This window comes from Lepus europaeus, chromosome 18 (genome assembly GCF_033115175.1).
Source record: "Lepus europaeus isolate LE1 chromosome 18, mLepTim1.pri, whole genome shotgun sequence".
Lineage (NCBI taxonomy): Eukaryota > Metazoa > Chordata > Mammalia > Lagomorpha > Leporidae > Lepus > Lepus europaeus.
In genome coordinates, this window is record NC_084844.1 from 52453082 (window position 1) to 52465849 (window position 12768).

The following is a 12768-nucleotide window of genomic DNA, read 5'->3' on the forward strand; positions in this document are numbered from 1 at the left end:
CTGCACAGCAGGACTCCTCAGGCAGGCAGTCAAGCTTCTGGGAAGCGCTCAGACGTGCTCGACAAGGAAGGAAGAAGGCAGGGAGGAAAAGGACGGAGGGAGACAGGGTGTGGGCCACTAAAGAAGGAACGAATTAATGCTTTCTACTCACCGCCCACAAGTGGATGGGCATAACGGCTGCTGTGAGCATCACATCCCCTGACACCCAGGCCACGACACTTTCCTAAAACTCCAACCCCAGCCTACCATGGCCTTGGCCTTTTCCCAATTCAAAGTATGACTCAGAGCAGGAAGCACAGAACCAGGAATTAAAAATGTCTTATACTATGTTCCAACTTCCAGATCAGGTCTTTGGGGACCAGGGTCAGGCTGTGACCTCCTCTACATCCCTGCGGCTCCCCCAATCTGCATTTCCAGGCCGTGATTTGAGAGTCAATGCATTCTTGCTTTTTTGATTTTGATTTTATTCTAACTGAACTACTGGTGCTCAACATCTGGGAAATAACTGAAGATGCAAGGTCCAAACCCCCTCTGCCTCACCTACGCCTGCTGTGCGTTGAGCATTAAGGCCAAAATGCTGAGTACTTTTCCCTACCACTGTCACTGTTCAGAAGAATAACATGACAAAACAGCATATAAGGTAATCTTCCCTAGAGGGTGAAGTAAAAGAAACACAGTGAAGCAACATTTAGAAGAAAATGAGTATCTAGAAGACTCACTTACAGGGCACAAAACCATTAGCTTTAAAAGCCTTATGGAGGGCCCAGTGCCGTGGCTCACTTGGCTAATCCTCCGCCTGCGGCGCCGGCATCCCATATGGGCGCCAGGTTCTAGTCCCGGTTGCTCCTCTTCCAGTCCAGCTCTCTGCTGTGGCCGGGGAGGGCAGTGAAGGATGGCCCAAGTGCTTGGGTCCCTGCACCCGCATGGCAGACCAGGAGGAAGCACCTGGCTCCTGGCTTTGGATCAGCACGGTGCCGGCTGTAGCAGCCACTTTAGGAGTGAACCAACAGAAGGAAGACCTTTCTCTCTGTCTCTCTCTCTCACTATCTGTAACTCTACCTGTCAAATAAATAAATAAAAATCTTAAAAAAAATAAAAATAAAAATAAAGAAAAGCCTTATGGAAAACACTGGGATACCAATTTTCCACTTAGAATTCCGGCACAATTATTCCTACAGCGATTTACCTAGTGCATGGCCCGGGTGCAGGAACATAACCTGCAGAACCTCCAGTGTCCCACAGACACAAGGACACGAGCATCTCACATGGTGCATCACAGTCATCCAAAGTGCCAGTGCGGATTACTCCGTTTGTTTCCTGATTTACACAAATTCCCATGCTAATTTTTTGGGTTTTTTTGCTTGTTTGTTTTTTGCTTTATGAGATTGAAATGAGACAATTATTCTAACACTGATGAGACTAGATAACTTCCGTCTCCGTGTGCGCCATTTGGAAAATGCAAGGCATGGGCTGAACGGCCCCAGGGAGCCGCCCGCAAGCCCACACTCTTACAGGTCTCTCGATGAGGTCGATGCAGGGCTGCAGGTCGAGCCCGAAGTCGATGAAGTTCCACTCGATGCCCTCGCGCTGGTACTCCTCCTGCTCCAGGATGAACATGGTGTGGTTGAAGAGCTGCTGCAGCTTCTCGTTGGTGTAGTTGATGCACAGCTGCTCGAAGGAGTTCAGCTACCAATGGTGAAAGCACGATTTTCCCAGACATGGGGAATGGGAGGGAAAACAGGAATAATTAGCTCTCTAGGCAGACTTCACTAAAATGATCAATTAGATATTAACAGGATTATTGATTATACCTAAGGATGGTGACTAAGACAAAGGGGTCTTTTCCTCTCCCTCTCCCTCTCCTCTCTCTCTCTCACATACACACACATATACACACAAAGCCTTTTTAATGGGCAAAGGAAAAGCACAATGGATGGGCTATCACTGCTGAACTGAGGAAATAATAAACTTAGCGTGCTACCTAAACAATCTTCAAAGAAAACAGCTCAGTTCTTATCAGTGAGTGGTTAAGCAAGACACATGAAGATGGGGAGAGACGCAAAGTTAGGAGGAGACAAGGGAGACCTGGACAGGTCAGAGGCCCAGTGTGGTACCATGGTGCAAGCCTGTCTTTGAGCTGGGAGATGTAGGTGTTTCTGTGCCACTCCCTGGCTGAGGCCAGGGACTCTGGAGGAGCCAAGAGGAGAATCACCCAGGGGTCATCTTGGCTTCAGAGAGCTGCTGCTGGGAGCTTGGCACTGCCGACGTGGTTTGTGTCAAGGAGTGTGAGGTTCTGGGCTTCCTCTCTGGGCTTCCCCTTTTCTTATCAAACCTCTAACCTTTGCCAAGGTCAAAGTGAGCCTGTACTGCTCTCAGAGAGGAAACCTGGGCATCATGCATACTACCCCATTTCTGTTCCTACTCTGCCTATTTTTCTATGGTGCTGTTGACTGGCTAAATGGATAGGCAGGTGAATTAATGACAGGTGTAATTTTCTTAAATAATCATCCTATATATTAGATGTGCTCAATCTTTTCCACTGCTGCCACACTGCTCACGTGACTAGCATGTGTCCATAAATAACCACTTTCATTATCAAAAGTGGTTTTCAATTAGGATTCAATCAATCTCCAAGGACCAGACTTATGGTCTGCGGAAGTCTGACAAAGTCACTGACTCCCCTCTCCCACACCTCTGCTTGCTATTTGAGAACCAGGTCATGCCGGGGGGGCCGCGGCAGTGTTTCTGACTCAGCACTGAACTTCTAGTAACTGGCACACGGCACAGGCCACGGCCATATTTGTGCTTACCCACGCTTACACCCGTGGATTTTGCTTCATCTTAGTTTTGTGAAATTTCATTTCTCTATGTAGCCTGGGTAACTAAGTATAATGGTATTTTTTTTTTTTTTTTAGAATAAATTCCTACTTGTGTTCCATATTTAAATTACCAACTAAATCTTAACATAAAAGAGTTTTAAATTGAAACTGCATGACCTAAACCTAACGTACACAAAGAGCTGCACTGAAAAGCTAAGCCTCACATCAGGGGCCTACTTGCTCTCCCTGTGGTCCAGCAGCCTCCCCTATTTCTCATGATTCTTCCAAGAGTATTCACTTTATGCATTCACGAATAAATGTATGTATGTTTTAGTGCAATTTTCCTTTAACTTAATGTATCCTGGAGTCTTTCGGCACCAGTGTACAAAGCTTTCGTTCTTCATAATGCACGTGTAGTGTTACACTTACAGCCATATCATCAATAACTGAACCGATGTCCGGTGGGGGACAGTGCAGCTTATCCTGTTCACTCCTCGTGACAATAATGCTCCTCACAGCTTTGCATTTTTACCACCCAGGTACAGTTCTCCACTGTCTCTACATCTAGAAGTTAGAACTGTACTTCCTCAAGTCCTACAGCTTCACATCTTACATATCTTTTTATTTTTTATTTTTTAAAATTTTTGACAGGCAGAGTGGACAGTAGAGGGAGACAGAGAGAAAGGTCTTCCTTTTGCCATTGGTTCACCCTCCAATGGCCGCCGCGGTAGGCGCGCTGCGGCCAGTGCACCGTGCTGATCCGATGGCAGGAGCCAGGTGCTTATCCTGGTCTCCCATGGGGTGCAGGGCCCAAGGACTTGGGCCATCCTCCACTGCACTCCCTAGCCACAGCAGAGAGCTGGCCTGGAAGAGGGGCAACCGGGATAGAATCCGGCGCCCCAACCGGGACTAGAACCCGGTGTGCCGGCGCCGCAAGGCAGAGGATTAGCCTAGTGAGCCGTGGCGCCGGCCACATCTTACATATCTTAACCCTACTCTCATTTCCTTTCCAGAATATTACCACCTATTTTTTATTATTTTCCAAATTCATTTTTGAAGACTGCCTAGTCCCCTCTCTCCCTTAAAATCCCCATGAATAAGTGGACACAGAAGTTGAAACAAAACGGAAAAGAATAAAGAAAAAATATTTTTGGAAAAAAAGTCTTACTGATAGGTGTTTACACAAAAATGTTCAATTTACAGAGAAAGGGGCTAGACATTCCCATTAAGAACACGGTTATGTCTCGACATTTCTTTGGAATCTTCTTTTTGTTTTTCACAGCAGCAAAATAAAGTTGTCTTTATCTGAATCTTGCCCTTTTTTCTTAAATTCATTTTTAGGTATTTCTAAAACTCAGTCTTTTCTCTCATTATATCTTCTAATTATTTGCAAAAGGAGGGGTGGCAGATTTCTGTTAACTGCAAATAGTACTCTGGCACATTTCATGCTTTCTCAAGTTATTAGTTAATGCAGACTCAAAACAGTCTCTTAGAGGGTAGTGGTAGTTTAGTGAAAATAACTACTACCCCAGTATTGGGTTGGTTTTCATGAGGATAGACTTAAAACTCTAAGAGTCCATTTTAAAACAAGAAACGGAATGCCCAGTAGTAGCTAAAGTAACACAATGATTATAGGAAGTGGTTAGTATTTGTGCCTTACTATATATATAGTCTACCAAAAAAGATAAACTACATCTATAGAGATATACTGCATTTATAAATATCTATATTAATAAGATGTAAATTTTGGGGTGTTTGGCCCAGTAGCTAAGATGCCACTTGGGCTGCCTGAATTCTGTATCAGGGGGCCTAGCTTTGAGTCCCATCCCCACTTCTTATTTTTGCTTCTTGCTAAAACACACCCTGGGAGGCAGTGGCGATGGCTCAAGAACTTAGGTCCCTGCCACCCATGTGGGAGATCTGGATGGAGGTCCTGGCTCCTGGCTTTGGCTTAGCTCAGTTGGCATCTGGGGAATGATCTAATAGGTAAAAGATCTTTCTGCCTTTCAAATCAATTTTTTAAAAAAGATACAAATTTTGTGGCTGTCAATGTGGGGCAGCAGGTTAAGTGCAGTGTGCGGAGCCAGAATCCCATGTGAGCACAGGTCCACATCCCACCTGTTCCACTTCCAATCGAGCTCCCTGTTAATGTGCTGGGAGGGCAGTGGAAGTGCCTTGGGGCCCTGCATCCACAGGGGAGACCAAGATGGAGTTCTGGGCTCCTGGCTCTGGCCTGGCCCAGCATCCACAGGGGAGACCAAGATGGAGTTCTGGGCTCCAGGCTTAGGCCTGGCCCAGCCCTGGCTGTTGCAGCCACTTGGGGAATGAAGCAGCAGATGAAAGCTCTCTCTGTCTCTCCTCCTCTCTCTAACTCTGACTTTCAAATACATAAATCTTAAAAAAGGATATAAATTTTTAGGAGACCAAAATTTTACCCACTTCGCTGTAAAATTATAGCATTAACCCTTCCAATATAATTGTTTTGCCAAATCTAGTCAGATCAACAATTTGATGCACTAAAATCTATCATCAAGGGGCCGGCAACTGTAGCATAGAAGGTTAAGCCTCCATCTGCAGCACCGGCATCCCATTTGGGTGCCAGTTCGAGTCCCGGCTGCTGCACTTCTCATCCAGCTCCTTGCTAATGCAATTGGGAAAGCAGTAGAAGATGGCCCAAGTGCTTGGGCCCCTGCACCCACTCCTGGCTCCTGATCCACACAGCTCTAGCAGTTGTGGCCATCTAGGGAGTGAACCAGCAGATGACAGATCTCTCTCTCTTCTTCTCTCTGTGTCTCTGCCTTTCAAATAAATAAATCTTTAAAAAAAAAAAAAAAAAATCTATCCCCCAGCCCTGTGATTGAGGCTGCAGAACGCAGATGGCCATCCTCCCAGCCCCCGCTCTCATACCGCTACTTCCTGGACGCTCCTGCCAGCCTCCATCATCCGGCCTCTGGCCTACTGTCATGGCGGCCTCCTCGGTGGTCTCCACTTCTGCCCTGGGCCCGTATCACAGGCCACAAGAAATCCCTGCTTGCTTTGGTCAGCGATATCTGGTCATACTGGCCCTTCCAGTAGCTTCTTAGATCTGACAGATTCTCCCCATGCTGGACCACTGGACTTTCTCGCATTCCTCCTCAGGAAAACCAAGCAGGGCAGCTTCTTGCTCTTCGTGTGCTGAGCTGTTGCCCTGCAGAGGCCCCTTCCAGGAAGTGGCTGTCTAAATCGTCCCTTCCTAGTCCTTCCCCACACGTCAATCACGCACCCATTCACTGTGTCATTCGACATCTGTGGATTTGGTGGTTATGTGACGTCTACTGTCGGATGCTCTAGGAGAACGGCAGTGGCTGCAGCTTCTTATTGGCCATTCTACTTCGGGTGCCTGGCACTGGCCCTGGTATATAGTAAACCTTAATATTTGTTGAAACAATAAACAAAACAAAAGAAGAGTGGGGAGGAAGGAGAGAGGGAGAAATACCTCAAAAATTTCAAATCCAGCAATATCCAGGATCCCGATGAAAGACGCTCCCTGGCGCTTGGTCCGGTCCAGAGCTTTGTTGATGCGGTGGACGAGCCAGCGGAAGAGTCGCTCGTAGGTGGCTTTTGCCAAGGCTTCTACCGCAAAGTCGGCCTACAGTTAGATAACAGCAACCTTTCACTCTGGAAACAATTTTGGCAAAGCTCTAATAGCTGTTAGTTACACGGGGTTTAATGTTTACGAGGCAATCAAAAAACCGGAAATGGCATTTATAGCTTAACCACGTCTCCATTTTAGACATCAACAGCAGGCATTACGGACGAAGATGCCCAATGAGGACAACTCCTGCCTGTGCCCTGGGGTCCCAAGAGACCATCTGCCTGGGCAGTTCACTTGGTCGGCCGAGTCGCCTGCCACCTTCTTATCCAAGTTATCAGTGTCATTTCTTTATATCCCACCACAGAACAGGTAAATATAACTTCTAAAATCTTGTTGCTGGGACACCCAGTGCAGGGACAAGGTGGCAGTGGCCCTTCTGCAGTTCTGGCCCCTGAAGGGGACAGACTTGCCTATTGGATTAGATGACCTGGGGGAGGGGCTATGGCGTCCAGGTCTACTGCAGCATAAATCACTTAAAACCATCTGAAAGAATCCCTATACTGGAGAAAGCAAAACAAAACCTAAACGAATACTTGAAAACGCCACATGCTAGAGTTTTCATTGACTCAGGTTGTTACACGCATGTGACAAGCAGAACATCCCATGACGTTTGCTTCATGCAAACAGGCCTGTGACGGCGACTAAGGTCAGACTCACTTGCTCCTTGGTCTGGGCTTTCTGCACGCAGTCCCGGCCGACCTTGATGCGGGGCGTGAGGATGGCCCGAGTGAACTCCATCACGTTCATCCCAAGCAGGTGGCAGAGCTTCTGTGCAACTGCAGTGGGAAAGCCCTCAGTACTGCGTTGCTGCCCACAGCCCCCCAAGCAGTCAGTAACACCCGCGGGACCCTGGTGGTCATTACCAGGCAAACCGAGTGAGTCTTAAAGTTAGCCCAGGCCCGCGTCTGATGAACCGCATCTCCCCTCCTTTCAAACAACCATCGCGCTCACTCTCAGTCTGTAGCTGCCCACTGTGCTTTGAGAGGGACCTGATCCTCTTCTGTTTATCGGTCATGTTAGGGTTTCAAAGCCAGGTGACACTAACGCGTGCCTCACTCTGCATCTGACCGCTCCACTGAACGTCTTAGCTCCAGCAAAGCCATATGCAGGATGTGGGCCAACGTGTCGGTCAGCCTGCTTTGATGAATGTCACAAACGAAGGTTCTGAGAGTCAAAAGCGCTAAGACTACGTGCCACAGCTTGGTCAGTAGGTGACCATGATGTAGGCAGAGAGCCAGGTCCCGGAGAACACTCACAGAACTGTACAGTTAACAAGCCTCAAACGGGCCGCAGAAGAGCAGCACGGTTTCGAGGACGGGAGGGCAGGTGGAGTGACCTATGCCAGCCTTCATCGGCCACAGTGCCCCACAGATGCCTCTTCTCTGGGCAACAGAGCCTTCCAGACAACAACAGATTCGTTATTGGTCTTTCTGTCTCCAGGCCACTGGATACAAATTTGAAGTTCACAAGTCTATTTTTTTGGCTCACAAACTTTTGTTCCTGAACAGTGTATAGTTAAATCCATTTTCAACACATAAAAACTGGAAGGGATGGGCAGTTGGTCTAGCAACGAAGAGCTGCACAGGGGAGCTGCATCTCATATCAGAGAGCTGGGTGAGTGCCAGCTCCTCCTCTTCTGATCAGCCCCCTGCTAATGTGCACCCTGGGAGGCAGCAGTTGATGGTTCAAGTACTTGGGTCCCTGGCACCTGCACAGGAGCCCCAAACTGAGCTCCAGGCTCCTGTGTTCAGTCTGGCCTAGCCCCAGCCATGGTAGACATCTGGAGAGTGAACCAGCAGATGAGACATCCCTCTCTCTTTTTTTTTTAACCTTCAGGTAAAATGAAAATAAATATAAAGTAATATAAATCTGAGAAGATTTCATATTAAAGTCTAGTTTCAATCCTTCCTTGAAAAGTCAATTACAGTCTGGGGCTGGTGCCATGGCGTAGCAGGTTTAACGCCCTGGCGTGAAGCGCTGGCATCCTATATGAGCACCGGTTTGAGACCCGGCTGCTCTACTTCCAATCCAGCTCTCTGCTATGGCCTGGGAAAGCAGTAGAAAATGGCCCAAGTCCTTGGGCCCCTGCACCTGTGTGGGAGACCCAGAAGAAGCTCCTGGCTCCTGGCTTCGGATTGGCGCAGCTCTGGCCATTGTGGCCAATTGGGGAGTGAACCAGCGGATGGAATACCTCTCTCTCTCTGCCTCGCCTCTCTCTGTGTAACTCTGACTTTCAAATAAATAATTTATTATTTTTTTTAAAGTCAACTATAGTCACATATGGCAACACTGGGCCTGTATTTCCGGCACAGCAGAAATTTGGCATCTACAGCACCCTTGTAGATGGCTGCAGGGTCAGTTCCCCTCCCCTCAATTCCCACCCCTGCCAGGCAAAGGCAGCACAGCCAGCGCCACTCCCACCTATGCCCGACGGCCCCCAATCAGAGACAGGCACGTGGGGCTGCCACCTCACTTGCGAGTCCCCTGGAAAACATCCGGAGGGACTTTCATGCCTGCACTCAACACAAGCTCCTAAAACAGGAACGCGTGCCGCTCTCCTCTGTTCACCTGTGTTCTCCGGCATGGAAGCTTGATCGGTGTTCCTCTCCTTTTTGAAAGAAATGTTGCCAAACTGCAGCACTGAGGATACTACTTTGAGCATTGCTACAGATTTGATCGAAAGAAAAAAAAAAACATTAATACAAATATTTATCAGAACGTAGCGGAGAGAACACTTTAATTTATCTGGTGCTAAAAATTAGCTATGCAAAGTTTCTGGGTCAGCAACGTCTCAGGGTTTCACAAAACCCCAGGCAGCTCTCAGTGGCTGCCCAATCCCCTTGACTTTCTAAGCCCCAGGAAAGGAGAGGGAGCCACATACACAGAATCTCTTCGTGAGAGAAGCCCATGATGTGCATCGCTTCCATGGTCTCCTGGAAGTTATCCTTGTCCTGCTGGCCGGGTATGGGAATGTAGCCATTGGAGAGAAACCTGTAGTTGTTAAACCCTTCGAGGAGCAAATCCGCTGAAAGGAGACATGAAGGAACACAATTTAGTGAATGTTCATAGGCACACCAAAATACGCCAGCATCCAAACAGCGCTGACGATCCCAGGAGAACCGGGGTTCACACTCAACCCCTCCCCAGCACCTGCCTCCTCCCTTGGGACGCTCATGTCAGTACACGCCATCCTCAGCACCAGTTAAGAACAATGAAGGGAAGAGCATGAAACCTCAGCAGGGGTCTCCAGGCTGGTGGTTCACGTGTTACATTAAATTAATCTTTAAACCAGCCAGAGTTCAGATTCCTAGCTTAGCAACTGGCTGATAGCAAATGCAGGAGGGTCCACATGAAAACATGGCAGGCATAAGACGCGAGGTGGAAGGCACAGGCTAAGGACCACACAGGTTCCCAGGCAGGCACTGGCTGGCCTGAAACACTCTCTGCCTTCAGGGTGACGAGCACCTCACAGCTGAATGACAGATTATGAGGGATGTCCCCGCTGACTACTTGGATCCAAGGGGCCGTGAGTGAAAGGGACCCTGCTCTTCCGGGAAATGTGCTCTTGAGCAGAGAAGGATGCTTCTCAGGAGAGACCAGAAAAGGCAGAGGCTCCCCGGCCCTCTCGTCCTCTCGCCGAGACTTTCTGCTGAGCCCCCACCCCCGTTCTTACCCATGCCACAGTTCACTTCTGTTAGGTTCTGCCTGCCTCCTCTCCCACAACATGCTGATTGGCGCTCATGCTTCTGGATCCACGCCTGCTGCAGAGTTAGCACCTGGCCTGCCTAACAAGCAGCCTGCGGGGCTCCTCTCCAGGCTGCGCCATCTTAAACTGCGAGCTCTTTGCTGCCTGTTTCCCCTCGCGGGTTTCCTTCCTAATGAGTTCTGAGTTTGATGCTTTCTCAGATGCCTGTGATTAGCCAAAGCCTAGAGCCACAGATGTCCACTGTGACATCTAGGGGAGATACACAATAACTGTGCAGGAGCGACCCTGATTCTGGGAGTCGAAGGCGGTCCTATATGCTGCTCCCCCTCCCCACCCCGAGACTTCTGACTCAGCAAAATTCTGACCCAGGCCAGGAGTATCCTCTCATGCTGTCCAGCCCTACGCTTCCAGAATTTGTGACTCATGAAAAATAAATAAGTAAAATCTGCTACAGGCTCTTTTTACTACTAGTGTAAGCATAGTGTGTACTCAGTTGTAAATCCAGGAATGAAAAAATTTATTCTACTTAATTTTACTACATAAGTTCATGTATTTTTTACTTTCACGCTTATAAATGTTGAAAGAGAATTGTGTCAGAATGCATCAACGGTCTTCTCATTAAAAAAGAATTTTTTTTTTTAAGAAAAGAAATGAAAGTGCAAAAGATACTGTAACAACATCCACAAGCCTGCCACTTAGGATAAAGTACTTACCCCCTGGCAGGGAACTTCAATCTTATTTTCATGATTTAACCAGCTAGAAATTGGGTGTTGTTTACAACTACTGTTTCCCATAATGGTTCTCTCTCTCAAAAAGCTTTAACATAAAAAAAAATACATATATATATATATATATATATATACACACACATACACACACACACTCAGATGGATACAAAAGAGTAGCAGCCTTGGTAACCTACACTTCAGGTGCTCTCCTGCTCCGGATAACAACTGGTAAAAGATGTGAAAAGTCCGCTCATCTTTTGCCTGACGAACAGCACGAGACTTTTCCAGAAGGTCTGAGCAAGGATGGTTAAGGATTATTGAAAAGGAAGTCACCTTTCAGTGTCTACACCAATTTACCATGTGAAGTGTTCTCATTCTCTGCTACACAGTAACTATCCTGCAACTACTCTACATGAGCTTATTTTGTGTGTGGAAAAAAAAAAAAAAAAAACTAGTAATTTATGTTTCCCACCAATCTCATAGAATCACTGGTCTGGGCGGGGATTTGAAAGATTAGAGGGAGCTTCCCTTACCCTTCCACTCCATCCCCAACTTGGATTGCATTTAACCAACACAGCACTGTGCAAAGAACTGTAAAAGCTGTTTAAAATGAAGAGCAGTTGTTTAAGGCAAAAGAAGCCCAACCATACCAGGATTACTGTCACAGTTTTACAAATAAGAAAACCAAGGCACAAAGAAATTAGTGAAAATAACAAGAAAGCAGTGGAGCCAGGAGTCAAAACTTGGTCTGATTCCCAAAACGCATTGTGCTGGCCTCCCAGACGCCAGGTGCTGGCTCCTGGATGTTCAGCACCAAGGCTAACTTCAAACGCCTTGAGGTCAGCTGGGGTGAGCTGACAGCTGCGATCAGTCACCACTGGCCTCCCCCAGGGCGGCTCCGAAGGACCCCGGATCTGGCACCCACAGCTCAGCCCCAACGTTTCAGACCACCACACACCCGCCGGGGTGCTCAGGGCTCAGGGCTCAGGCTGGTGTGGACCCTGCAGTCTCCGCAGCCCCTCAACACTCACGGAGCGTCTGCAGGCACAGTCATCCTGGACTCGCAGGGATGCTGTTCACGGCCGTGGAAGGTGACTGCCTCTTTTGAAGTCAACCTTCCCTGGGGCCAACACAGTAACTTAATTCTGCATGAGCCACATAGCCTGAATTTCAAATCAGACCACCCCAGACCCATCCTGGATGCTTAGTGAAAAATACATTTATATGAAAGATGCTGTAACAGACTAACACCAAGAAAGTTAGATGGCAGAGCCCCTGGTTGGCCATTCTCCCTTTTGCTGGCCGAGTGTATTTAGAGACATCAAACAGTGCTCATAGTCACCAGTAGTTTCTACTGCTCTAGTCCTCATCTGAGGGAGAGAAATGATGTATTGTGACCATTGGAGATGATTCTAACAATTATCGGAACAGCTAACAGCACCCCTTTCTAGTTCAGAACCATTTGTTTCACGACCTCTCCTTCCACATTTGCTTTGGGGATGAGGACATCTGCCATTTCTACCTGACACAAGCTGAAATGACTTTACATGACCTGTTTTGGTGAGTGCACACTCGTGCCACTAACATCACAAGGAGACAGCAAAAAACATGGATAAACAATAGCTGGAGAGCAGCACCACCCGGCGTTATCTAAACATCCTATAACCCTGCAACACACACATACTGGAGGACTCTCTATGTCCCCAGCCATGGGAACCATGTATGCCTTGGTTTCTTAAAACAGCAACAAAAAAACCACCATTTTGGAGTTACAAGTGAGAGTATCCGAGCAAGTGACATAATCTCTGGGCTTGCGTCTTGTCATCTGGACAACGGGGGTGAGGCCACAGGGGGCTGCCTTGAGGCTGGAGGAAGATTACA

At 47.8% G+C, this 12768-nt stretch overlaps 1 protein-coding gene across 2 annotated transcripts in view; it reads right to left on the bottom strand.

The window, feature by feature from the left end:
* Positions 1–12768, bottom strand: part of MYH10 (myosin heavy chain 10) — a 144744-nt gene that overhangs the window by 49990 nt on the left and 81986 nt on the right. For both annotated transcript variants that reach the window (XM_062215692.1, XM_062215691.1), the window contains exons 8-13: positions 11082–11180; positions 9335–9478; positions 9022–9117; positions 7111–7229; positions 6295–6447; positions 1513–1686 (exon numbers count right to left, since the gene is read on the bottom strand). In XM_062215692.1, the coding sequence (XP_062071676.1) occupies positions 1513–1686; positions 6295–6447; positions 7111–7229; positions 9022–9117; positions 9335–9478; positions 11082–11180 (785 nt within the window). The remainder of the gene's footprint in view (positions 1–1512; positions 1687–6294; positions 6448–7110; positions 7230–9021; positions 9118–9334; positions 9479–11081; positions 11181–12768) is intronic.